General features: G+C 36.8%; 1 protein-coding gene and 1 long non-coding RNA gene across 2 annotated transcripts; one reads left to right on the top strand and one right to left on the bottom strand.

Annotated features, from left to right (window-relative positions):
- Positions 1–3,402: 3,402 nt before the first annotated feature.
- On the bottom strand, positions 3,403–24,445 carry LOC109163381. Its single transcript, XR_002051262.1, has 3 exons — positions 24,368–24,445; positions 14,425–14,430; positions 3,403–3,413 (listed from the first exon to the last, which is right to left on the bottom strand). It is a non-coding gene; the product is annotated as an uncharacterized LOC109163381 (long non-coding RNA).
- Positions 19,790–22,225, top strand: LOC109163380 (L-ascorbate oxidase-like). Its single transcript, XM_019312125.1, has 5 exons — positions 19,790–20,161; positions 20,275–20,367; positions 20,607–20,816; positions 20,934–21,113; positions 21,217–22,225. Exons 1-5 carry the CDS (start codon positions 19,892–19,894, stop codon positions 22,171–22,173), a joined length of 1,710 nt encoding a protein of 569 aa, XP_019167670.1. The 5' UTR covers positions 19,790–19,891; the 3' UTR covers positions 22,174–22,225.
- Positions 24,446–27,315: the final 2,870 nt, after the last annotated feature.

The raw sequence follows: 27,315 nt of genomic DNA, 5'->3' as shown, positions 1-27,315 counted from the left end.
AATTTGACCGTCATTTTTTCTACCATTATAGGCCTAACTCTCTTGGGCTCTTAGAGTAGATAGATAGTAGATAATTAAAATACCATAATTAAAATTTATTATTAATATTCCCTTGACCAATCAAAATTATTAATTTTACCAATATGTTTTGGGGGAAAATTTGGCTAGGAGGATTTTACTTTTAATTATATATAGATAAATAGATTAAACATAATTACATAATTACAATACCATATAAGGAATACACGTTAATTCAAAAATGGTAAACATTAATACCTAATTCATTAATTAGTCTATATTCATAATATTCTGTGTAATATAATATTAATTAATTTTTTGTTATATATATATTACAAAATACCATATAAGGAATACACGTTAATTTAAAAAAGGTAAACTTTAATACCTAATTCATTAATTACTCTATATTCATAATATTTCATGTAATGTTAATTAAATTTTGGTTATATATATATATATATATATATATATATATATATATATATATATATATATATATTACAAAATATCATATAAGGAATACATGTTAATTCAAAAAAGGTAAGCTTTAATACCTAATTCATTAAGGGAAATTCTATTTGCACCACCCAATTTGCTATTTACACCACCACTTTAATAGGTGTAATAGCTTTATAGGTGGTGCAAATAGAAATGTGCTATTTGCACCACCTTCATTAAATGTAGTCAAACATTAATATATCTTATTCATTTTTTTAACAATCAAACTATTAATTAGTCATGGAACAAAGAGATTATTATTTAGTCAATTGAAAAATTATATCTAATTTAAATGAGTCCTAATTACCTAGCAAGCAAGAACAAATTGAATTAAAATACAAATATCAACACCCATAGAAATAAATAACAATTCAATTCTACGTACCTTTTTATACTGTAAATACAATAAATTGATTAATTCACAACTATATGCACAACAAATTAAATTAATTTACAACTATATTCACTAAATTGATTAATACTATAATGTTCTCTCTTGACATAGAACAAAGAGATTGTTATTTAGTCAATTGAGAAATTATATCTAATTTAAATGAGTCCTAATTACCTAGCAAGCAAGAACAAACTCGCTTAAAATACAAATAGCAACACCCATAGAAATAAATAACAATTCATTAACAATTCAAATAACAACTTAAAATACATCATAATGTCCTTGACTTTGATTTTGATCATTGTACCTAAGTAGCTGGCTTTGATTATGATTATTGTAACTAAAAAAAAAATCTTCTATCCAACCATCCATAGCTTATAGATTGTGTGATACATATACATAACACACACCCCCACATATATAGAGTCATATGAGTCCAATTTGTATTTTCTGCCGCCCAAATTACTAGTAGTTTCATCTTAGAAATATCAATATTGACTAAAAAATATGTATTGAAATTATAAACTTAAAAAAAATATGTATTGAAATTAGAAACTTTAAAAAATATGTATTGAAATTACAAACTTAAAATAATATGTATTGAAATTAGAAACTTTAAAAAAATATATATGTATTGTGAAATTAAAAACTTCAAAAAAAAAAATATGTATTGAAATTTTTTTGAAAGTCAACCAATGGGTTGTATTTATAGATAAATTAAAATACAGTCAGGTGGGACATCGTCCCAGTACATTGCCGAAGGAAGCGTAAAGGCTGAAGTAGCTAAACTATGAGCTAGTAAGTTTTGTAATCTATGAATAAAAACAACTAAGCAGGAAGTAAAAGCATACATATAATTTCTGCAACTATCAATAGCATAGCCAATGTATGAATGAGATGGGTTGTCCGGTGTAGATAGATAATATTGTAACGTTTGACAATTCGTATGAAGCTGTATAGATTGTTCACCTCGTGCCTTTAGCCAAGAGAGGGCTTCTTTACACGCGAATGCTTCGGCCATAAGTGGGGAAAAACAACTCAGGATAGGCGCGCTGAAGGCCGAAACAAAACGACCGCTGGCATCGTTGAGGACTGCCCCGACCGTAGCCGAGTTTGTTCCTTGGTGATACCCGGCGTCCACAAAGCATTTCCTTGGTCTTGCTATTGCGATAAGGGGATTCGGCTGCGGCGGTGGTGGATTCAACGGTTGTCCAGCAGAGTGAGGCGCTGGAGTGTGACTCGCCGGCAGTGGCAGTTCGGCAGTTGAGGGTTCGTCCGGCAGTGGCGTTGCAGTAGCAGTTTGACCGTCCAGCAGTTGGGCGGTGGTTCGGCAGTGTATGCTCTGCCATATATGCATGGTGGCAGTGGCCGCCACAATTACATTCTTCGGTCGTGGTAGACAAGCATCCCACACAGCTCCATTCCGTGCTCTCCAAATATGATATAAAATTGCAGCTGCGTAAATAATTCCATTAGTGTCTAGAACATTTATGATTGCACCAAACCAATCATGGAAAATATTTATCATAATATTGGGGAGTAGAAGGTTGGATTGAGCCCATATGGAGCTTGCATAGCCACACAACACCAATGAGTGCATAGTGTCTTCATTCATGATTCTACACATGGCACACATCGAATCAACTTCCACTCTCTTTATAAGCAAATTATTGGTGGTGGGAATGATATCACTAATAGCTCTCCATAGAAAAGTTTTCCATTTGGGTGGGATTTTTAATTTCCATAGAGTGATCCACTTGTCAAATGCCCCATCATTATCATTCTCATAATTTCCAATTATGCATCTATAGCCATTCTTGACAGAGTAACAACCATTGGGATCCCCGTGTCAATACCATGTATCATCATAATCTGGGGAAATTGGTATCTTCAGGATTTTAGGTATATCAATTGGTTGAAAAATATCAGTGAGAATATGTTGATCCCATGAACCAGTGTCCTGGTCAATCAATCCCTCGACTTTGGCTCCAGCAAGCTGTGGTGGCATCTCAGTTTGAATCATTGGATCTTGTTCATCTTGAAGTCAAGGGTGCTCCCAGATTAAGGTAGATTTTCCGTTCCCAATACGCCGTCTTACACCACTGCATATTAAATCATTAGCTGCTATAATACTGCGCCAGCAATAGCTGGGATTATTTCCTAGGTATGCTTCAAAAAATGTATCCTTAGGATAGTATCTGTCCTTGTAAATACGAGACACCAACGAATCAGTGTTAGTAAGCAACCTCCATGCCTATTTGCTTAACATTGCCAAATTGAAAGCCCTCAAATTCTTGAAACCCAGGCCCCCATGTTTTTTCAGAATACATAATTTATCTCATGCTTTCCAATGAATTCCCCGGTTAGTTCCTGATCCCCACCAGTACCGATTCATGACCCTTTCAATGGTCGTGCATACAGATGTAGGTAGTAAAAAAGCACTCATTGAAAAGGTAGGCATAGCTTGAACTACACTTTTCAATAGAATTTCCTTATCAGCCTGAGATAATAATTTCTTGTTCCATGATCCAATCCTTTGTCTCATTTTATCCTCAATATAAGCAAATGCTGCCTTTTTATTTCTTCCCACAAAAGAGGGCAGTCCAAGATATTTCCCAAAATTGGGAGCTTGGGTTACTTCTAAGATATGTGCCACAGTATCTCTATCCTCATGACAAGTATTCTTACTTTAGCATATACTTGATTTAGGATAATTGACTTTCTGCCCAGACAAGGTCTCATATAGGGATAAACAATCTTTTATTTCAGTGGCTTCCTGCACATTTGCTTTGAAGAAAAGTAGGCTGTCATCAGCAAAAAATAAATGGGAGATAGGAGGAGCGCCTCTTGCTACTCTACATCCATGTATTAGTCCATTCATTTTGTGATTGCTGCAATAATAATGAAAGTCCTTCTGCGCAAATAATAAATAGGTAAGGGGATAAAGGGTCCCTCTGTCTTAGTCCACGGGTGGGTGTCACCGGAGTACTACGAGAGCCATTAATCAGGAAATTGTATGATACTGTAGTCACACACAACATAATTAATTCCACCCACCTGTCATCAAAACCCAGGGCCAGTAACATTTTATGAAGAAAGGACCATTCCATACGGTCCTAGGCTTTGGCCATATCAAGTTTGAGGGCACCCCAACCAACAACTCCACAATGTTTCCTATTCAAATAATGTCCCACTTCAGCCGCTATGAGTATATTATCTGTGATCAATCTGTTAGGTATAAAAGCACTCTGGGATTCAGATATAATGTTCTGCATCAATGGCTTCATTCTATGGGTAATCATCTTGGCCATTATCCTGTAAATTACATTACTCAAAGCTATAGGCCTAAGATCAGAGACCACTTCAGGGATATTTTTCTTGGGGATCAGCACCACATCCATATCATTTAAACCAGCATGGAAAGAGCGAGTATTTAGACAATTAATTATAAATTTCGAAATATCACTCCCCACTACATCCCAGAAATGTTGATAGAATCCAGGGTTCATGCCATCAGGGTCAGGCGCTTTATCAGGGAACATTGCAAATAGTGCATCTTTAACTTCATTCATCTCAAAGGGTCGAAGCAAAAAATTATTTTGGGTCTGGGTAACTCGTGGCATTACATTATCAAATAAAGCATTACCACTCACAGGATTACCAGACTTGAAAATTCCATCAAAATAATCTAAAATAATATTCTTCATATCCTCCCCTTCCATCCCCTCCCCATTATCATTCATAAGTTTAAAGATTGTATTCTTTTTTCTTACGATGAGAGACATACCTGTGGTAGAACTTTGTATTGGTATCTGAATCTTTAAGCCAATGTTGTTTGGCTCGTTGTCTCCAATAGGTATCCTCCTGGGTCTCCATGTGACTTAGAACTTCCTCCAAGCGCTTGAATTCAGCTAGGGAGGCTGGATCCGTGCGTCCTCTCAGATGTAATTGGTCCTTTCGTAGTTGTATAATTTTCTCACCAAACTTATGATAACGATCACTGCCCCAGCGGGCCAAGTGATCACCACAATGTGTTATGCACTTTTGGATCTCTTCTGATCTTCTTTCTCCCCATGATTTCTCTGCCACATCCCTACATCCCTCATCATGTAACCAGGCCATCTCGAAACGAAATCTCTTTCTTCCCACATTCCATCGACATAGACTATGGGTTTCTAGTAAGAGTGCAGAGTGATCAGATGTCCTTGTCAATAGATTAATTACTCTTGCTTCAGGCACAATACCACACAATACCACAACAAATAGAGTAAAATAGAGTAAAATACGAGTAAAATAGAGTAAAATAGAGTACTAAATTTAATAAGAGTAAAATAGAGTACTAATTATGCCAACTTTGATTGGGATAGGGTTCGAACCTAAGACCTTTTTTATTAGAATCAATGAGTAAGTTAACGATGAACTAATTGAAAAGATACTATTTAACGGAAAAGTTAACGGATAATCATATTCATTAAGGATAAATTAGGAAATCTTAAATAAAAATTAAAATCTGATCAATCTGAGCCATTCATTTGATTAAAAAATTTGACAGCAATTTTTTCTACCCATTATAGGCCTAACTCTCTTGGCCTCTTATTAGTGTAGTAGATATGATAATAAATAATAAAGGAATAAGGTTCAAATTGGCCACTGAACGTAACCTGAAAATGCAATTAGGCCACTGAACGAAAAAAATGTGCAATTAGGTCACTGAACACTCCAAATGTATGTAATTTCACCTGATAGCAGGTTACCGTTAATTTTAGCAGGTTACCTGCTTACGTGGCAGCTGAGTTGGCATTTTTAATAATTTTTAATAAAGTTTAATAATAAAGTTTTTTTTTTAAAAAAAATAGTTAAAACAAATTTAATTTTTTTTAAAATTTTTTTATTTATTTTTTTCAATTTTTTATAAAAAATTTATTATTAAAAATTATTTAAAAATTATTAAAAATGCCAACTAAGCTGCCACGTAAGCAGGTAACCTGCTAAAATTGATGGTAACCTACTATCCGGTGAAATTGCATACATTTGGAGTGTTCAGTGGCCTAATTACACCTTTTTGGGTGTTCAATGGTCTAATTGCATCTTTTTTTCGTTCAGTGGCCTAATTACATTTTCAGGTAACGTTTAGTGGCCAATTTGAACCTTATTCCAATATTAAATTATCTTCATCATGTGAATTCTTACAAAATATTTACATTAAAAATTTAAGTGAGAAATTAAAAATATTAGGAGTAAAATTTGGTACTCCAACTACTTTAGTAAATTGGTATACAAAGGCAGGATCAAAATCTTGGTAAAACTGTTTTAGAGTTAATCATCATTTTGTTCCCTCAGCTCAATTGTTTTCTAACTGTCGATATAGTTTTAAGTTTTCAATTTTAATCAATTTGATCGTCAAATTGTTTAAAATTTCATCAATTAAACCCATTTAGAGATCAAAATGGTGATTTCTATATTTTAAAAATTTCGTCAATTTGATCCCTAAAAGAGTTTAATTGGCAAAATTTTAAACAATTTAATGATCAAATTTGTTGAAATTGAAAACTATGAACTACATTGATAGTTGAGAAACAATTAAGAGCATCTCCATCTATTGAGTTTTTGTACAATTTTTAAAGAGACCGTGTAGGAGAGAGACAAAAATGGGAGAGAAAAAGAAAAAGACAAAAAAAGCTTTTGCCAATTAAAAAAAAAAAAAAAAAAAAAAACAACGGTTCAGTCAGAGTGGCCGCGAGAGAAATGCGCGTCCGCTGGGGAGCGAAGTGCGATCCTAACACGCGAGATGTGCCTCTTTTTTTTTTTTTTTTCTTCTCTTGCAAAATCCATGTATTTACAGGAGAAAATTTTCTTCAAAAACAAAGCTTCCCATTAGCTTTCTTCTTGTAAAGTTAATTTTTTCCTGTAAAAAAAACCAACAAAAATCACAAATATGGATGCCTAAGGGGATGTTTGGATGGATGGAAAAGTTTTTCCATGAAAAATATGTCTTAAAAATGGAGGAAAATGTTATGTTGTTTGGTGTTTGGTTCATTGAATTCATTTTTAATTCGAAAAGGAATTCTTCAAATTGAGGAAAACAAAATCCTTAGTTGGACCAAGGATTTTGTTTTCCATGAAAGATGGGAAAAAAAAGTGATATGGTTCGACTATTTTACCCTTCTTTTCTTTCTTAATTATATTACTCTTATTAATTTGTAGGGGCATATAGGTCTTTATACTTGACAGGGAATATAACCCCGCGGCTTCGACTCCCATATACGTCCGTACTCTCGTTTTGTGGTCGGGTCATGATCAAACGGTTCAAGTCATGGTCAAAGTCAATGGGTCACGTGCCTATATAAAGGGCTTTAGCCCTTCATTTTTTTTTTTTTGGGGGGGGGGGGGGGGGGAGGGGGGCTCTCCAATATGTACTATGCAACACACAAGAACAATGAATAAAAGATCAACTTTGAGCTAATATTCTATTATGTCTACTCTTGATTCAGGTCAAACAGTTCGGGTTATGATCAAAGTCTGCGGGTCAAAGTCAGTGGGCCACGTACCTATATAAAGGGCTTTAGCCCTTCATTTTGGGGGCATCTTTTTGCTCTCCATTTCTCTCTCTCTCTCTCTCTCTCTCTCTCTCTCTCTCTCTCTCTAGAATATGTACTATACAACACACAAGAACAATGAATAAAAGAGTCTTTGATCCTCCCAAATGCTCTGTCGGGTCAGGGTGTGGGGGACCCTTAGGGTTGGGGTTCAGCCTTTTAGAAGAATAAAAAGTCTTAGAGTTAATATTTTACTATGGTTCTGTTTGGCAAACCTAGCTGAAAAGCTATAAGCTAGGAGCTGAAAGCTGAAAAGCTATAAGCTCGGAGCTGAAAACTGAAGAGCGGTTAAGCTAGCTGTTATGATTGAAAGTGTTTGGTAAAATAAGCTGATGAATGTAAAAAGACTAAAAAGGACATCTTCATAAAATTTAAATTAGTTTGTTTATATATTAAAATTTAACATTTTGAAATAAAACTATTAGCATAATCCTGATCTAGCATCTCATAATGAAGTAGCAATATTGTTGCAAATCTCATAATAATAATAATAATAATAATAATAATAATAATAATAATAATAATAATAATAATAATAATAATAATAATAATAATAATAATAATAATAATATTTGCGGTGAAAGTTGCGGATAAAAGAAAAGAGAAAAGTATTTTAATTGGGAAGGGTAAATTATATCATTTCTTTAAAATAATAAGGATAAAGATGGAAACAAAGTTAGGAAGCTAAGAGCTTATTTTGAAACGCTACCTAATGTAGCGTTCCAAAATAAGCTCTTATTTTAAGCTATGGGGCTTATTTTGGGAACATTACCAAACAGAGCTTATAGCTTATTAATAGCTTAAAATAAGTTATACGCTCCTAAATAAGCTCTGCCAAACAGAACCTATATCTACGCTTGATTCATACATACGATATACACTCCATGTACATTGGGTAATAAACCGTATCAATACTTGTTATTCCATACAATTCCAAAATCTAACCAAATAATAGAATTAGTATTCCCAATAAAAAAATTTTCCACCAACCAAATAATAAAATTTATTTTCCTAGTAATTATTTTTTTCATGTAATTTTAATTCCAATTTCCTTAAAGTACTCTTTGCGAACCAAACAAGCCCTAAAAATGTTGATTTCTCCAATGTTTTATGGCCATTTTCAGTACTAAAAGCCCATGCCCATTTCCCGCAATCGTTATATCCTACACCACGGTGCACATAGCATTGTGCGTCGCGCGCCTCCCAAAACGACGTCGTTTTGGGGTAGTGTTGGGAGGCACGGTAGGAAGTTGTTGAGATTATGTGTATTTGTTCACAACGTTATGTGTATTTGTTCACAACGTTATGTGTATTGGTTCATACAGTTATGTGTATTTTTTATACAATTATGTACATTCTTTTTATACAATTATGTACATCCGAATCAGAAAATTTGTGTGTATTATGTTAATAGTTGATGTGTATTATGTTAAAAGTTTATGTTTATTATGTATTATGTTAGATTATGTGTATTATCTTTTAAAAAGAGTATGTATATTTTGTTATATAATTATGTACATTCATGTATAACATTATGTGTATTTTAGTATAACATTATGTACATTCTTGAACAGCGGGTTTTTTTTAAGAAAAAATTACTGCCATTCACTGGGACGGGAAATTTCAAAAAAAAAAAATAATTAAAACAACGTCGTTTTGCATCTGGGCGCATAGTGCAACGCGCGCCGTGGTGTAGGATATAAATTGCCCATTTCCCGAGGTCAATGAGATGAAGTCCGTACTCAGCTTTTAGGCTTGTTAATGTGCCACAACGCCCAACCAATTAACAAACATTTTGGTCAGACCTTACATCGCATTCAAAACCCTAAAACTACATCTACCACCAAAACAACTACATCTACAAAAATATTTCAATAGTACTCTCTTGTATTTAAAGTAAAACTTTGTATATATTATTGACACTCAACTAATATATGCGTAGTCTAAAATTCAATAACTACATTAAACGTTAATTGATACAAAGTTAAGCTCCATAATAGTAAACTCATTAAACTCATGTTATTCAATTTATAACACTTGAACCAGATTAACTATAATAAAAGGAAGAATACTATTTTGGTTTTGTAAAAAAATAAAAAATAAAAAAAATTTAACAAATATGTTACCCAATGATGTGTATGGTGTTGGGAAAAATATATAAACAATAATACAATCAAATTGTCAGTTTAAACTTTTAATTGAGATAAAAAAAATCATTCAATTCATCGTTATATATCACAATTACTTTACATTAATTGATTACCTATAAACTAACTTGTTATATGTCACAATTACTTTAAAGTAAAATTGATCAAATCTTCTCTCTAGAATCTTTTCTCTCTACGTTTTTCCTTTTGCTTTTTTGGTAAGTTACCGGTAGGGCACCGTTTATGGAATTACCTTCAATGGACTCGGCGTCCGGTGACCCGCCGCCGACTGGTGTACAGGAGGCGGAGGAGGAAGCAAGAAGAACGACGCATGCAGGAAAGAGGATCAAGATCTTGAAACGTTCCTTTGCCGAGGTCATAACATCTTCGCCCATGCTGGAAGATGACAACACGACGGAGGAGACCGATTCCGACTGGTTGGACGAAGACCTGACGGTGCAAGGGGACTCTGGCACAGACGAGATGAGAGAGGGGATCCCGGTTGTTAGATTTACCAAAGAAGAGAGGGAAGAACTGGTGGAGCCTTGGAAAAGAGCTTTAATCATAAAATATCTAGGTAAACCACCAGCCTTCCCGCTTCTTCGGCAACGTCTGATTAAACTATGGAACATTAGCGGCAAGGCGGAAATCCTGGACCTTGGCTTTGGATGTTACGTGGCACGCTTCAGCCTTGCGGCGGAGTACAGGCACGTCCTCCTGGGAGGTCCCTGGAAACTGTTTGACTGCTACGTCATCCCCCAGAGATGGCGCCCAGATTTCAATCCACGAACGGCCAAGATGGAAAAGATGGCGGTGTGGGTTCGGCTGCCGGAGATTCCGGTGGAATACTACAAGAACAAGGCGATCAAGAAAATTCTCTCATTCGTGGGAACTCCAATCAAACTTGACAACAATACTGAGGGGGTCGAGAGAACCAAGTTCGCTAGGGCCGCAGTCGAGATTGATTTGCAGAAACCGCTCGTCTCTATGGTTTGGGTAGGTGACAAAATCCAAACCGTAGAATTCGAAGGCCTCCACACCATCTGTTTTCGCTGCGGGCCGGTTGGGCATGTGTCGGCCACGTGTAAACAAGGAAACTCACCAGAGGAAGCCACTCAACCTAACCTAGATGCTGCAGCACCGATGGAAGAGACTGGTGGGGAAGAAAATGAATCAACCGAGAAGGTCCACGTTAAATATGGGCCTTGGATGATGGTAACCAATAAGAAGACTAAGCAACAAGAACAATCACGTAACAAGTACCAGAATGCAAGGAAACTGGTGCTGAAACCAAAAGATAATACTGTTAACAACAAGGAGGTGGCGGATGATGGCAACTTACCCTCTAGAGCTCCGGCCATGAACCGGAAAAAGAAGGTAAATAAATCTACATCTACTGTCCCTGTTAGTAACATTTTCTCTTCCTTGCAGGATGTGGGAGAGCTTCATGAGACTCATGTATTTATTGAAGGAGAGGTGGGCTCAGGAAGTGCAAGTAATGGCACTAAAACCACTCAGCAGAAGGGAAGGAAGCCCAAAGGCAAACAGAGTAAAGTTCGGAACCATGAACAATCACCGGCTGACAAACCACCCATGCAAGGGCAGACGTCAGCCAGCAACCCTACAAGTCTCACTCGTGTGTCAGCAAGCGATATGGCAGTGAGGCAGCATGCACCTAGGGCCGAGGTGGATAATGGAGGATTTGTTTTTGGTTCGAACTGGGAAGCCCATCACGCTTCTCAGTCGGTTGGAGGAACTCCTCCGGTGTTTACCACTCTGTTTACGCGCATGGAAGGCGGTCAACAAACTTCCTCTTCGCACTTCCCCTCCCAATGATAGTGATCTCCTGGAATTGTCGGGGTATTGGGAACCAGGCAACCATCCGCCACACTAAGTCTCTTCTAGCTAACAGGGATGTGGGGGCCATTTGTTTTCTGGAAACCAAAACCAACAAGGCCGACAAGCTCTTCAAATCACTAAGTAAGTTGGGTTTTAATAATCATTATTTGGTTCACACCCTCGGTTTTGCAGGGGGTCTTCTCTTATTTTGGAACAAGGATATTCTTGACATTGAAGTGATTGAGAGTAATTCTCAAACCATTCACTGTAAAGCATCGGAAGGAGGAACCTCACAGTTCTACTTATCCTTTGCCTATGTGAGGCCCAACCCAAGGGCTAAGGAATTGTTTTGGACTGATTGTAAGAGATTCGGGGACTCACATACCGAGCCGTGGATTTTGTTAGGTGATTTTAATGATGTCGCGAACTTGTCAGATAACTGGGGTAGTGAGTGTATCAATATGAATAACGCTACAAGATTCCAAGAAGCTTTCGAAAATTGTGGCCTGATGGAGGTCACCTCGGAAGGGCCAAAGTTCACCTGGATTAGACAAGTCGGAGGTCGCACGACAATCAGACGAAAGCTTGATAGGGTTTTTTGGAACATAGAAGCCCAGGTTTCCTTTCCCGAAGCTAAAGCTAAGGTCCTGACTCGAACCCATTCTGATCATCATCCCATCTCATTTACAAGTATAGCAGGATCCGCGCCAAACAGAAGAGATAGGCCTTTCCGGTTTGAAGCAGCCTGGCTCACTAGAGAGGATTATAAAGAGATTTGGAGACAAGCATGGAACAATCCCGCCAATGACGTGGTGGGTGCTATTAATGAGGTTACCACCATGAGCAAGAAATGGAACGAAGACACCTTCGGGAATATTTTTAAAAGGAAAAGACTGATTCAAGCCAGAATCCAGGGCATCCAAGAATCCCCCTGGTATAACACCTCCCGGGGTCTTCAAGTTTTGGAACATAAGCTCATAAAAGAGCTCAACTTAATCCTTTCTCAGGAAGAGTTATTTTGGTTCCAAAAATCTAGAAAGGCATGGATCCAAGACGGAGATAAAAACACCAGCTTTTACCACAAGTCCACCATCATCAGGAGGAATAGGGCGAGGGTCAGATCCCTGAAAATTAACGGTGAGTGGAACTCTGATCCCAAGGCTCTTAAAGATCATGTTTCTCTCTTTTTTGCAAACTTACTTGGCAGGTCAAACCATATGGAAAGTCACACACCGGACCAACACTCGGGGCCAAGGCTTCACCCAACGGAATCTGAAACCTTAATTAGGTGTGCTGACATGGAGGAAGTTAGAAAGGCGGTTTTCGGGATGAAAAGGCTAGGAAGTCCAGGACCGGATGGCATCCAAGTAGCTTTCTATCAAGACTACTGGGAAGAGGTGGGGAGTAACATCACCGGATTCGTCAACGAGGCTTTGGCTACAGGTAAAATCCCGGTAAGTTTTCTTGAAGCCTTTATCACGCTCATTCCTAAAAAAGATAGTCCGGAAAGTGCTGCTGACTTCCGGCCTATCACCTTGCTTAACGTGATTTTCAAAATTTTGTCCAAAGTGGTTGTCAACAGGATGAGACCCCTCATGGATAAGCTCATTGGTCCCCACCAAAATAGCTTCCTCCCAGGCAGATCTACCTTGGACAACATTGTCCTTACCCAGGAAGTTATGCACACCATCAATAGAAAGAAGGGGAAGAAAGGCAACTTGGTGATGAAAATCGACTTACATAAGGCCTATGATAGTCTAGAGTGGGGCTTTCTTGAAACAGTGCTCGATGATTTCGGGGTCCCTAGTCGCTTGATTAGATTGATTCTCTTCTCGCTTAAGGAGAGCAAAATTGGCATCCTATGGAACGGGGGTAAAATCCCACCGTTTGAACCAGGAAGAGGCCTTAGACAGGGGGACCCGTTAGCACCCTATCTCTTTATTCTGGCAATGGAAAAACTCTCTTATTCTATCCACAAGGAGATCAGTAATAGAAATTGGAGTCCAGTTCACATCTCTAGGGGAGGAATCGGGATCTCCCATCTCTTCTTCGCGGATGATTTAATGTTGTTTGGAGAAGCCACAGAAAATCAAATGAGTTCTATTATGGATTGTCTCAATAGATTCACCAGATGGTCAGGGATGAACATTAATTTCTCTAAATCTCTTATTTATTGTTCGCCTAATACCCCTAACAGGATCAAGCGGAGGTTGGGAGATATTTCCAATGTCCCAGTCACTGAAAATTTGGGCAAGTACTTGGGGATACCTATTCTCCAAAAGAGAGTGGGGAAACATCACTTTAATTACATCCTTGACAATATGCGTAGAAAGCTGAACAATTGGAAGGCTAGTTCCTTGAGTCTAGCTGGGAGAAGAATTCTAATACAATCGGCTCTAGCCACAGTCCCGGTGTACACTATGCAAACTTTGGCTCTCCCCGCAGGTACGTGTAATGAAATTGACAGAATTTGCAGGGACTTCCTTTGGGGCTCGTCAGAGGAAAAAAGGAAAATGCATCCTGTCAATTGGAAGGAGGTTTGTAAGCCCCGGAACTTGGGCAGTCTAGGGCTACGAACAGCTAAGGATTTCAATTTGGCTCTCTTGACTAAGTTGGCCTGGCAAACACTCAACAATCCAGATAAACTTTGGGTTCAAGCCTTAAACCATAAATACGTTCAGGCGGGAAATTTCTTCACATCTCCTACACCGACATATGCATCGTGGGGGTGGAAGAGCATTCTCAAAGGGAGATCTATCGTTGAAATTGGAGCTCGTTGGAGAGTTGGAGACGGTAACTCCTTGGACTTTTGGTCTGACTGGTGGGTCAATGAGAGACCTCTTGGGCTGGAAATGGATATTGACATTCCAGATGATCTCTGTAATGTTAAAGTTAGCAATTTTATTAAGTTAGATCGCAACTGGGACACGGAAGCCTTAATGACTTTCTTGCCGGAAGTGATGGTTAACAAGATAAGAGCGATTCCGGTGCCGATAAAGGAGTCCACTGCCGATAAACTCATTTGGCCGAATAGCACCACAGGTACGTTTTCTGTTGCCTCTGCTTTTAACCTTATTGCAGGTAATCTGGAGGGGGATGAAGACTGGTCATGGGTATGGAAGATCAAGTGTGTAGAAAAAGTAAAAACCTTCCTTTGGATTCTTCTCAAAGGAAGGCTTTTCACTAACGCCGAAAGGAAGAGGAGACACCTAACAGAGGATAACTCGTGCATAAGATGCCAGCATGAGGAGGAAACGATCGCCCACCTTTTTAGAGACTGTCCGTATGCTAAAAGCTGCTGGGAAATCATAGAGAACTACGGAGGGATGACCCTGAGGAACTACCTGCCGGTTAACGATTGGATAGAATTCAACCTTCGTAGCAACATGTCGATGCAGGATGGCATAACTTGGAGCAGCATGTTCGTGTACATAATTTGGCTAATTTGGAAGAGCAGAAACAACCTTACGTTCAACAACAAGTATGAAAGCCCGGCGCAGATTATCAAGTCGGCTCGTGCATGCGCAAAAGAGGCAAATTTATACATTGTCAAACATGGGGGTATGAATCAAGGATCTCAGGATTGGATTCAATGGATGCCTCCTCCCGCGGGGTGGGTGAAACTTAATACAGATGGAGCTATGAAGACTAGCACAGGTTTGGCGAGGGCTGGTGGTATTATCCGAGATGAGCATGGTCACTGGGTTAAAGGCTTTGCAATGAAAATCGGGGATACGGATAGCTTCTCAGTCGAGTTGTGGGGCCTAAGGGAGGGTTTACGACTCTGCATGAGAGAGGGTTTTGACACGGTCTGGGTTGAAATGGACTCGGCAGCTGTAGTGGCCGTGATGACTAAGGGAGACCACAGAGAAGGGACCATGATAAGTTTGGTCAAAGACTGCTTAGATCTTTGCAGTCATTTTCACAGGCTTAAAATCACCCATGTAAAGAGAGAAGGCAACAAAAGCGCTGACTGGCTTGCAAACTTCGGACAAAATATTGATTGGGGGACTCTTACGTTAGCTTATCCCCCAGCTGCTATGAATGAGATTCTCCTCGCAGAATCCCGTAACACGCCTAGTTTAAGGGTCAGATAAGGCTCTCTTGGAAGAGCTTCAAATGTACCAAAAAAAAAAACAATTACTTTAAAGTAATTGATTACCTATAAACGGACTTACCATATCATGAGTTATGTAGAATTATGTTAAACTATAAAATTTTATTTTAATTATAAAAAGTTACTACATACTCCTTCTGTCTCATTTTATCTGACTTTTTTTTTTGTTTGTTCCAAAATGTTGTCATCTTTTCATAATTGAACATCACCATCATTCTACTTTTTCCAATTTACCCTTATGAGTTTTGCTTCTTTATTGCCTTTATTTATAAAAGTGAAAAAAGTGAGGGACATAATTGAAAAGAGTTAATTCCATTTTGGTCCTAAATTTATAGGTGACAGCCACTTTAGTTCTTTTTCAGAACATCCCATTTGGTCATAATATTATTGTGACATGACTATTTTTTGTCCCTCGCCAACAAAATCGTTGAAATGTCGTTAAATACAATGACATTTCAATCTTTTCTATACAAAGTGGGTTGACCCGCTATATTTTTATTTTTATTTTTTTGAAAAAAAATCATAATTGAAGACCTAAATGCCTTTGTATTTTACAACTAGTTTTTTACGCGCATTGCGCGATTGGGATAATGCCCAATGTTTTTCTAAATAAGTACTTTAAAGTATATTAAGGCAAGATTATATTGCAATTGTTCATGTATAGATAATTGAATGTTGAATTTGCGTATTTAAATATGTAATTCTAAGTTTACAAATGCAAGATCAGATAATATAGTCAAGATTGATTATAATTGTCAATATTATAATTGTATTGGTATGGTTGAAACCAAATACGAGACATAAGGGAGAGCAATTAAAAATTAGGGCATGAAATGTTAAATATATACTAATATTGAAGATGTAATTGCTGGTTGCCAAAGAAGGACATTGCGAGGTAGTTTTCCACCTCAATTTGTTGTGTGATTTGAATACTCTTTTTGTTAATAATTTTCCCAAATAGTTAATATGATTGCCTTAATTATATATATATATATATATATATATATATATATATTAATGTATTAAAACAATTATTATTATTATTATTAAATATATGTATACCCTCAGGTCAGTTTACATGTTAATCTAAACAGCTAAGTTTTTTAAATATCTTTTTACCAACCGTTGATATAATTCGCTGGTCAAATTCGCAAATATAATCCGCTAACGCTAACCGTTAACTGCCGATTGTCAAACAAGGACATTGCGAGGTAGTTCTCACTTCAATTTGTTGTGTGATTTGAATACTCTCTTTGTCAACAAAACCCGTAGTTAATATGATTGGCCTTATTAATTATATTTTTTTAATTTTTTTATGGTATTAATAAAATACTTGGTAAATAAATATATAGCATTATTTTGTATTATAACTTTGATATTTAATTAAAAAATAGTGCACAAAAAGATAATAGACAATATAGTGAACAAATCAATTGATGAATTTGAATGTAAAGTATTTTTACGTTGGAGAAATATAAAGACAATATAACTAATATAATTATTTCTCTTAATTAATTTATTGATAATGAATATTCTTTTTAATAAAGACATTGTAGGGACAATGTAGCGAATATAATTATTATTTAATTTAATAAAAGTCTGATATAGTACTAATTATGCCAACTTTGATTGGGATGAGTTTGAACCTAAAACCTTTCTTATTGAAATCAATGAGTAAATTAATGGTGAACTAACAGAAATTAACGGAAAAGTTAACGGATAATCATATTCATTAAGGATAAATTAGTAAATCTTAAGAAAAAAATAAAATCTGATCAATCTGAGCCATTCATTTGATTAAAAAATTTGACCGCCATTTTTTCTACCCATTATAGGCCTAACTCTCTTGGGCTCTTATTAGTATAGTAGAAATTTAAACAATTCTGTTAATGGATGCCACAATAATATTAGCCCAAATAGGAATCTTTTGAAAATAAAATGACTAAAAATTTCCAATTAACTCTAATTGAAAAACACATAACATTTACTACTTTAGTTCTTTAAAAAGTGTCCAAAAAGTAAATGTGACAACCAATTAAGTACGGAGGGAGTATATCATTAAAAAAAAAAATATCTCAATTTTTAAACTTTTTTGAAAACTATCATTTTTCATAATACACCATTTTAAAGAGTAAAACATGGATGTGTAGTAGTTCTTTTTTGAAAACTATCATTTTTCATAATACACCATTTTAAAGAGTAAAACATGGATGTGTAGTAGTTAAACCATATAAGTTTAATAATGAAACATTCCTTCTCTTCCACTGTCAAAAATAAAATAAACATATAGTTCACTACATTCTGCTAATTTTACCAAATAATTATATCTTCGGTCTTAATTATAACACCTTCCAGGTTTCTAGAGCTAATTTTTTTAAAGTTTTTTACTAACATTGCTAGGAATGTGTCAAGCAAAGTTTGAACCTTATCTCTAGCGGTCCTCATCAGCTCAGCCAATTGGGCAGATATCATTTTCCTTTGATTTTTTTTATTCTCCCAAAAGATTGAATTCCCAACTCCAAGGCCCCCACACCTTGACCCGATAAAACATTTAAAAAGATGTAAATCACGATAATTCAATGACTCAGCAGACAAAGCCAAATGTCGATGTGCATAAGCGATATGTCCACTTTAAGCATAATCCCCATACTGTTACTGTTAAAATTTAAACATTGCCTACTAAACCAGTGAGGTAAGCCCGTGCAGACTCCTTTGATTTTTTCCCTGCAAGAGTAGGTGAGGCATAAAAATAATATGACTGCAAATGGGTAATATTTACATGTTATTGAATGTTGATATTTCCATGCATCTTCCAATAGTAGTTGGTGCCAAATAAGTAAAAGGGGTTTAAATAATTATTTAAATTTTAAACCAATAGCGTGTTTTGATCTAATTTAAGTGCATATATAAAAATAGTATTATTTCTAAAAATATTAAAAAATTATTAAAAAAAAAAATAGTATAACCACATGCAAATATGCAATTGCTAACTTTACACCATGTTACTTCATTAAAGCAATCTTTGCTTTTAGTCAGCAGTATTATTAATTTATTAACAATAATATATAGTCAATTATATAATATAAGAATATGATGATAGCAGAATATATACGCGGTTTCCCTCTCTTCTAAGTTCTAATCCTTATTGCCAACTGCCAAGCCAACTTTGATCTAGACTATTCATATTTCATTCAACTAACATTTGTCAACCAAAAAAATTAAAGTCTTTGTTATACCCGTTAAATGAAAATTATTATATTTGATTATTTCAAATCAATCAAAAAAATGACACACGTCCAACTATATCGATTAAGGGGTGTCCCTTAAACATTCAATTGCACGTGTTTATTGACCGACTCACTATCAAACAAGCTAAGCTAATTAGAAGATGATATTTTCTATCTTATGACTATAAATTTAAAAAAGAAATACTTAATACTCTATTCGATCACTATGTTATTTTAATTTACACACATGTCACTTTTTATAGAGTTTGAGATTTGTTTACTAACACGGATATACTTTTAGTGATGAGGGGCAAATGGACAATGGGGGAGATATTCCAAGGTTAGTTTAATCATAAGGAAACTAATAATAACAAATACTGTTGAGGGAAGTTCAATGTGTATGTTTTACTTAGAAACAGTTAAGAGTATGATTTACATGACATAGTTTTTAGGCAGCCTATATGCTATTATTTCCTTGATTTAAGCTAGAGTTGTAAATTTAAGTTGTTAGTTGTTAAAGAGAAAATTCATGACCACATGCAAAATGATTTGTGAATTTAGAGATCAAATAAGATGAATTCTGCCCCCTATACTAGGCACGCAATAGTCCGGCGCTTAATTAAGAAGTTGCATTTATAACTCACATTTTAATGGCAATGAAAAAGTTCAAGCTCAGTCAAAAACAATTTAGAGATTGGGCTCCTTGCACAAAAGTGTACCGTTTGTCAACTTAATTCAGATATTAGTTCGGCAAAATTAGAATACTTAGAATATCAAAAGAATATATGTGTGTGTGTGAGAGATGAATTTTTTGGAACTAGTCCAACACTATTGCTTCATGGCTTCATCCGAGCTGAGATTTGTCAACTGGCCAAAAATATTGACCAGTCCAAAGTATGCTGCCAATATATGTTTAACTATAAATACATGCATCTCAGAGCGAGGATTCCCAGATCAACCAATTCTCCAATACATACACTTTTTATTCTTTTATAAAACTATTCTTTCATTGATATAATTTAATCACTTTAATTTGTTGTTTGGGCACCAAGATGATGACAATAAGGTTTGTGCGTGTTTGCTTAGTCCTCTTAGCCGCCTTTGCTTCCGCGAATTCAGTAGACGCTAAAGTTCGGCATTACAAATGGGATGTAAAGTACGAGTTGAAGTCGCCGGATTGCTACAAGAAGCTGGCTATTACCATCAACGGCAAATCTCCGGGACCCACCATCGTGGCTCAACAAGGTGACACCGTTGTGGTGGAGGTCAAGAACAGCTTGTTAACTGAAAATCTCGCCATCCATTGGCATGGCATCAGACAGGTGAGTTTAAGTTATGATTAATTAAGCAGCTCTCTCTCATCTCATCTGGTTTTCCAGAAATTAATTTCATGGTGGTATATGAATTTGTACTGTGTTGTTTTAAATGGTTTCAGATAGGAACTCCATGGGCTGATGGCACAGAGGGGGTGACCCAATGCCCAGTTGTGGCAGGAGACACTCACGTTTACAAATTTGTTGTCGACAGAGTAAGTTAATTGCCACTTTACTGTTTTATCAGATTAAAGAACAAGATTCTTGATCATCATGTTATGGGATTCATAGTGTTGGGTGGAGGCTGATAAAGGCCAAGTCTAAGCACTCGGTGGCTGGATAATTGTTAGGCTGATCGAGATCCATAAAGTGTAAAGGACAAGTCCATTACCCAAGTTGTACCTTAAGTGGTAAGCTAGCGTTTGATTCTAATACATAGTTTGTTGATTTGCAGCCGGGAACATACCTCTACCATGCTCACTATGGAATGCAAAGACAAGCAGGGCTACAAGGAATGATCCGAGTTTATGCCGATTCCGAACCATTTGAGTACGACTATGACCGCAGTATTCTCCTCACAGATTGGTACCACAAGACCACTTATGAACAAGCTACTGGCCTTGCCCTTCCTGCACCTAACTTCACCTGGGTTGGAGAGCCTCAGGTAATAATTTAATTAATTTACTCCGATCCATCAAATTTGTTGACAGAGCTTGCTTATTCAGATTCTAATCTGGTTAATATTTACATACTTATCACCAATTATTTGTAAAATTTTCAGTCGCTTTTGATACACGGAAGAGGAAAATTCAATTGTAGCAGTGCCAGCAGCGATGCCGCCGTCTGTGAAGCCACAAATCCGCAGTGTTCGCCGTATTCCATGACCGTTGTCCCCGGCAAGGTTTACCGCCTTAGGATTGGAAGCTTAACCGCCCTTTCGGCTTTAAGTTTTGAAATAGAGGTAAATTATATTAAATTTCGACATCACTAAAAGCGTAAGCGTATGAACAAGGTTGTGTATAAGTTACAAAAACATAATATATATATTTTTTCTTGTTCTATAGGGTCATAACATGACGGTGGTGGAGGCTGACGGCCATTATGTTGATCCATTTGTTGTGAAAAATCTGTTTATTTATTCTGGGGAGACATATTCTGTACTGGTCAAAGCTGACCAAGACCCTTCAAGGAACTATTGGATAAGTTCAAAAATTGTGAGTAGACCCAGCAACACCTCTAATGGATTGGGCATATTCAATTACTACCCAAACCATCCTAAGAGAAATCCCCCAACCACTCCACCTGCGGGGCCGCACTGGAACGACACCGAGCCCAGGGTAAAGCAGAGCCTGGCGGTGAAGGCCCACCCGCGTTTCGTCCACGCGCCGCCGAGAACCTCTGACCGTGTCATCGTCATGCTCAACACACAAAACCAAATCAATGGGATTAGAAGATGGTCTGTTAATAATGTCTCCTTCAACTTACCCCACACCCCTTATCTCATCGCCCTCAAGCACAAACTCTTGCACGCTTTCGACCAGACACCCCCGCCGGAGGACTACGACCACCGAACCTACGACATCTTTTCCGTCCAAAACAACACTAACGCCGTGGCCAGCAACTCCATTTACAGGCTCAAGTTCAACTCCACAGTGGACATAATTCTGCAAAACGCCAACACCATGAACCCTAACAACAGTGAGACCCATCCTTGGCATTTGCACGGCCACGATTTCTGGGTGTTGGGGTACGGGTCCGACAAGTTCAACCGGTCCAGTGACCCCAAAAACTACAATCTTGAGAACCCGATCATGAAGAACACAGTCCCGGTTCATCCCTACGGCTGGACTGCTTTGCGGTTCCGGGCAGATAACCCTGGGGTTTGGGCATTCCATTGCCATATAGAGTCGCATTTCTTTATGGGAATGGGTGTCGTTTTCGAGGAAGGAATTGAGAAGGTGGGGAAATTGCCTTCTTCGATTATGGGATGTGGTGACAGCAAAGGCTTCGGACGACCCTAGGCCATAACATAGGACATAGACAGATACACTTACATTATATTCTTTTATGAATTTATCTTTTAAAAGACTTTAGATTTATCCTAAAGAAAAAAGACAATTATTTATTTGTCACATGTATGGCGGCAAATCGCTTTCATAAAGATTGTTTTATTCTTTTTCTATTTCATGTTGTAAACCTACAATCTATATATATATATATATATATATATATATATATATATATATATATATATATATATATAATCACACTCAGGTGCAAATGTTTCGCCCAGACGCGAAATAGGAATGAATTCTGTTCGTCCACGTGTCCAGATCTAATGGATTCTTTTTTTATTAAACTTCCTCCCTCTCTCTCTTAAAAAAAATTCGTGTTATTTTTATTTTTTTTGTTAATCGTGCTATCCCTTTCTCAGAATCATGATGCGTGATGGATAGTATACTAGGCCTGGGCCACATAGACCGGCCTAAGAAAACAATTAGATCAAGGAAGCCTGAGAAAGATACACGACACAGAGTAACTAACCCAAGAGATTGTCAAGAATTGGACCTATTATTCCTAATATAATTAGAATTGGACTTGTTATTTCTAATATAATAGAATTAGGTCTCATTAGTCATTATGTAACTAAGGCTCCCAATATGAGTCAATTTAGAATTCTTATTCCTACCTTGTAGGGCTCTAGGCCCAAAATATGTATAAATAGTCCCCTCACATAAAGGATAAGAGGCAACTTTCACTTTTCATGAGCAATACTCATTTTTTTTTTTACAAAGGAAGGATGACACCCACATATACTATCTACGCCTTCACCAAGGCTCGAACCTAAGACATCCCACATAAGGGGCCAATCGGATACCAGTGGACTACAAGCCACTTGGTATGAGCAATACTCATTAATACAAAGTTCCTATATTTCCTCCATATATTTATCCTATTTTCTTATTATTTTAATTGTAGTGTTGGCTTGCCGTTGACTGCCCAAAAATCATAAAACCAACATTGGCGTCGTCTTTGGAGATCGATACGAAAAGTTTACGTTCCTTCCTCAAACGTAATACACCAATCGCGAAACCCGGGACCTATTTCGGAGACGATAAAAGAAGGGAGCGACATGCTTCAATTCTAGTTTGGCAGCAAATTGATCTCGGCGGCAAGATTCTTCGTTTGTAGTGACAAAAATTATTCCTAGGTGGCAACGAATTCTTGCAAGCAATTCCTTGGCGCGACGAAATAACCTAGCCGTAACAACTACGATTTTTCAGTGGGCAGTAGCAGTTTATTTTGGGAATTAATTTTTCGGCGATGATTCTCTAGGCATTAATTGTTTCTGCTGTGCTTCAGTTTACTTCCACAACAATAATCTTCATTCTGGCCAGCAAAGCAATTAATTTCTTTTCCATATGGATACGACTAAGGACATCCCAATTTTGAAGCCAAAAATACAAACAGACACGTGATGACTAAGAGGGAATCCAAACACGAGAAAGGGTGTCGTGGGCTCAAATTTTACTGCACGTAGGAGGTTTTGGGTCTTCATACATGAACCTCCATGGTAGATTCAAGAAGAAGAGAGTACAGATAGCCGAGAACCACGCGATCGACCGCGATTGAGCATTTACCAGTCGACATAATAAAAGAAAAGTATTTCTGTTATTATTATTATTTATTTTTTATGATATTTTTATCAACTATTTAATGTGCCCAACTACCAACTTATTCAAATGAAACCAATATTGTGAAAAGTTCTACCCACCACATAATATAGCAAGCTCCGCGCTGTCAACTATATTACATGTCAAGCTCCGCGCTGTCACTCATATTACATGACAAGCTCCACGCTGTCACTCAAATTACATAACAAGTTCTGTGCTGTCACTTCCATTACATGACAAGCTCCATGCTGTCAGCTAATTTACATGGTTAGCTCTGCGCTACCTATAACAATAATGGTAGCAAATGAGTAAGTACGCAGTTGGTCACAAGAAAGGAAGATAGGAACTTCTTAACCTATCTTTTAATCAAGAATCTCATATTTAGTCAAAACTAAAGGCATGACCCTCTAATCAGATGTTATTTATTTATCTTGTAGGAAATAATTACCAAAAGCTTATCGGATAAGAAGAATCACTTGAGATTCAGCCAGAAGGAGTTAATGGCATGAAAGAAGACTCTTTATAGTCCTAAAGATTGCACTCATAGTTGTACTCTTTTTCCCTTAGCTAAGCTTTTTCCTACTGGGTTTTTCATAGACTAAGGTTTTTAACGAGGCAACTAGCGTAATCTGGGCCCCCTACACTCAGCTCTGGCTTAGGGGCTCACCATGGACCGCTTAGTTTAACGGTTGCATTCAAAAAGACCACCACCTAGAAGACTTGACTTTTAGAAGTGAAGAACGGATCAGAGAATATTTTTGAGATACTTTCCTTAGATATTGACTTCGCAAAATCTCAAGAAAGTGAGGGACTAGATGATGGATAGTATACTAGGCCTGGGCCACATGGATCGGCCTAAGAAAACAATTAGATCAAGGAAGCTCGAGAAAGATACACGACACAGAGTAACCCAAGAGATTGTCAAGAATTGGGCCTATTATATTATTCCCAATATAATTAGAATTGGACTCATTATTTCTAGTATAATAGAATTAGGTCTCATTATGTAATTAAGACTCCCAATATGAGGTAGTCTAGAATTCTTATTCCTTGTAGGGCTCTAGGCCCAAAATATGTATAAATAGACCCCTCACATAAATGAGGGGTGGCAACTTTCTCTATTCATGAGCAATACTCATTAATACAAAGTTCCTATATTTCCTCCATATATTTCACTTATTTTCTTATTATTCTAACAGTAGTGTTGACCTGCTGTTGACTGCCCAAAAGTCATAAAACCAAACCAACAATGCGATAAACCAGATATTATCAAATTCAAAGTTACTGTATCTCGGTAAACCATATTTAAAAACAATGCACTAGCAGCTTCAATGAGGCCACACTTTGAGTACATATTGTTCAAAGCATTCCCAACACATGCATGTAATGAATTTCCATACCCAAGTGCTGCTGCTAGACTAGCACAAGCGTTTAGCAGCACCGCATATCCATTTGTGGGGACATTTTGAGTGCTTCCTCAAAGCACTCACTCTACAGGTAGTCTAAGACACCACATTTCGAGTTTGCAGAGAGTCAAAGACTTTTCTTGCACAAAACATTTCACAACATTTTCCATACATGTCCATTATTACACTACCAATAAAGAAATCAAACTCTACACTGGACTTCGATAACTTCCATGCACTTGCAAACCAAAATTCAAACTCTTAAGCCGAGCACAGATACTAAAAGCATTAACATATGTGACATTATCCCATGTTAAGCCATCGCCCACCATTCTTTTCAAAATGGCCAATGCTTCACTTACATACTCGCCATCCAAAAGGCCATTGATAAAAGAATTGTAAGTGACATTATCCGATCCTGAATCCAATACCCTCATAGTTCCGTCCACATCTAAAGAAATCGAGTAAATGTTGACAAGCCCATTCTTCACATACTGATGAGACAACAACCCGGACTTCACCAAATACCCATGAAACTGCCGCCACTCATCACACAAACCACTGCTTGATCAAGCAGAAAGAACTGTCGATAAAACATACTCATTGGACATGCACTGTTGGGAGCAGGCGGCCATTGGGGGTTCAGAGAAAGCTTGAAGTTGGAGTTGATCAGGGAGTTTTAAACACTAAAAGGGCTTATCTACTTTGTCCTAACCGAATCATTATAATAGCCTGCCTATTATAATATAATATACGGTCTCCACGACCTTATGATGTCGTCGTATCTATTTATCTATTTCCTATTTACGTTCTTATCTGGGTTTATGATGGATTTAATTAATCCGGGTGGTCCGAATTATCAAATCCGATAATTAAAGAGTAAGGATAATATGGAAAATAAGGATAAAATAAATGCAAAGTAGCGGATAGATATATGTCGCGGGGACAATATCGTATTGATAATATGTTGTAAGATGATTACAATGGATATTGCTATTATAATAGAAGATTGGACAATGAAGATGCTGTAATTGAACCCGATCCCTTATGTCAAAACAATGCAAATATTTATACAAAATATGGGACAACAAACTCTCCTAAAGTCCAATCGTTATGCTATGGACCCGTGTCTAGCATACATTGTGGACACGGTAACGGTGCCGTTAGTGGCACCGTTATCTTTCACAATTGTTTTTTAAAATTTCAGACCGCTTCGTTATAGGAGCATGTGTTCATAATTTTATCACTATATGTTCATAATTGTAAGTTCATAATGTCAGAGCTCTGTGTTCATAATTTCATAACTGTACATTCATACTTCTATAACTGTACATTCATAATTCCGTAACTGTACATTCATAATTCAATAACTGTAAATTCACAATTTTCGAAGCTCTATGTTCACAATTTTAGAGCTCCATGTTCATAATTTAATCACTATATATTCATAATTGTAAGTTCATAATGTCAGAGCTCTGTGTTCATAATTTCATAACTGTACATTCATACTTCCATAACTGTACATTCATAATTCCGTAACTGTGAAACAACGTAAATCCGGATTCTATTTAGGGATTAATTAAGTAATTAATTAATTCTAATCCAATTGGTAATTTAATTTTTTAAATTCTTGAAAATTTAATAGTCGGGGATTAGTAATTGACTAGTCAACCCAAATCAAGATGTTGTACCTAAAGCTTTGTGAATAGTTCCCTGGTTCCCTTACACTTTTGATCTTAGTAAGGGAAAAGAAGACATTTCCCTTATGATTGTATACCAAGCTAACCTAGAAGACATCTTTCATTTCTCTACTAACACTTTGAAATCAAAAGCTCTCCCTTCTCTCCAAAAACCTAGCTAGCTTTCTCTCCAAGCTAAGTTTAGACTTTCCAAGATCTTCAAAGTTTGTCTCCAAGATTCCATGTGACACCCCGAAATTCAAATTCAAATAATAGATTAATTGAGTAATTAATCCTATTTCACTTGAGGATTTAATTCCTAAAATCCTGAAATTTAATACTTGAGGACTAGTATTTGACTAGTCAACTTCAAAGTCAAGTTGTACCTTGAGCTTTGAAGGGAG

The sequence above is a fragment of the Ipomoea nil genome, unplaced genomic scaffold (assembly GCF_001879475.1).
Source record: "Ipomoea nil cultivar Tokyo-kokei standard unplaced genomic scaffold, Asagao_1.1 scaffold3018, whole genome shotgun sequence".
NCBI lineage: Eukaryota > Viridiplantae > Streptophyta > Magnoliopsida > Solanales > Convolvulaceae > Ipomoea > Ipomoea nil.
The sequence above is the reverse complement of the archived record's forward strand: the minus strand, read 5'-3'. Positions and strand labels throughout refer to the sequence as shown.

Excerpts from the sequence above, each read along its gene's own strand:
- LOC109163380 (XM_019312125.1), top strand. The coding sequence starts at position 19,892 with ATGATGACAATAAGGTTTGTGCGTGTTTGCTTAGTCCTCTTAGCCGCC. Across the intron at positions 20,162-20,274 it reads ATTGGCATGGCATCAGACAG|ATAGGAACTCCATGGGCTGA; the intron begins GTGAGTTTAAGT and ends AAATGGTTTCAG. Across the intron at positions 20,817-20,933 it reads CCTGGGTTGGAGAGCCTCAG|TCGCTTTTGATACACGGAAG; the intron begins GTAATAATTTAA and ends TAAAATTTTCAG.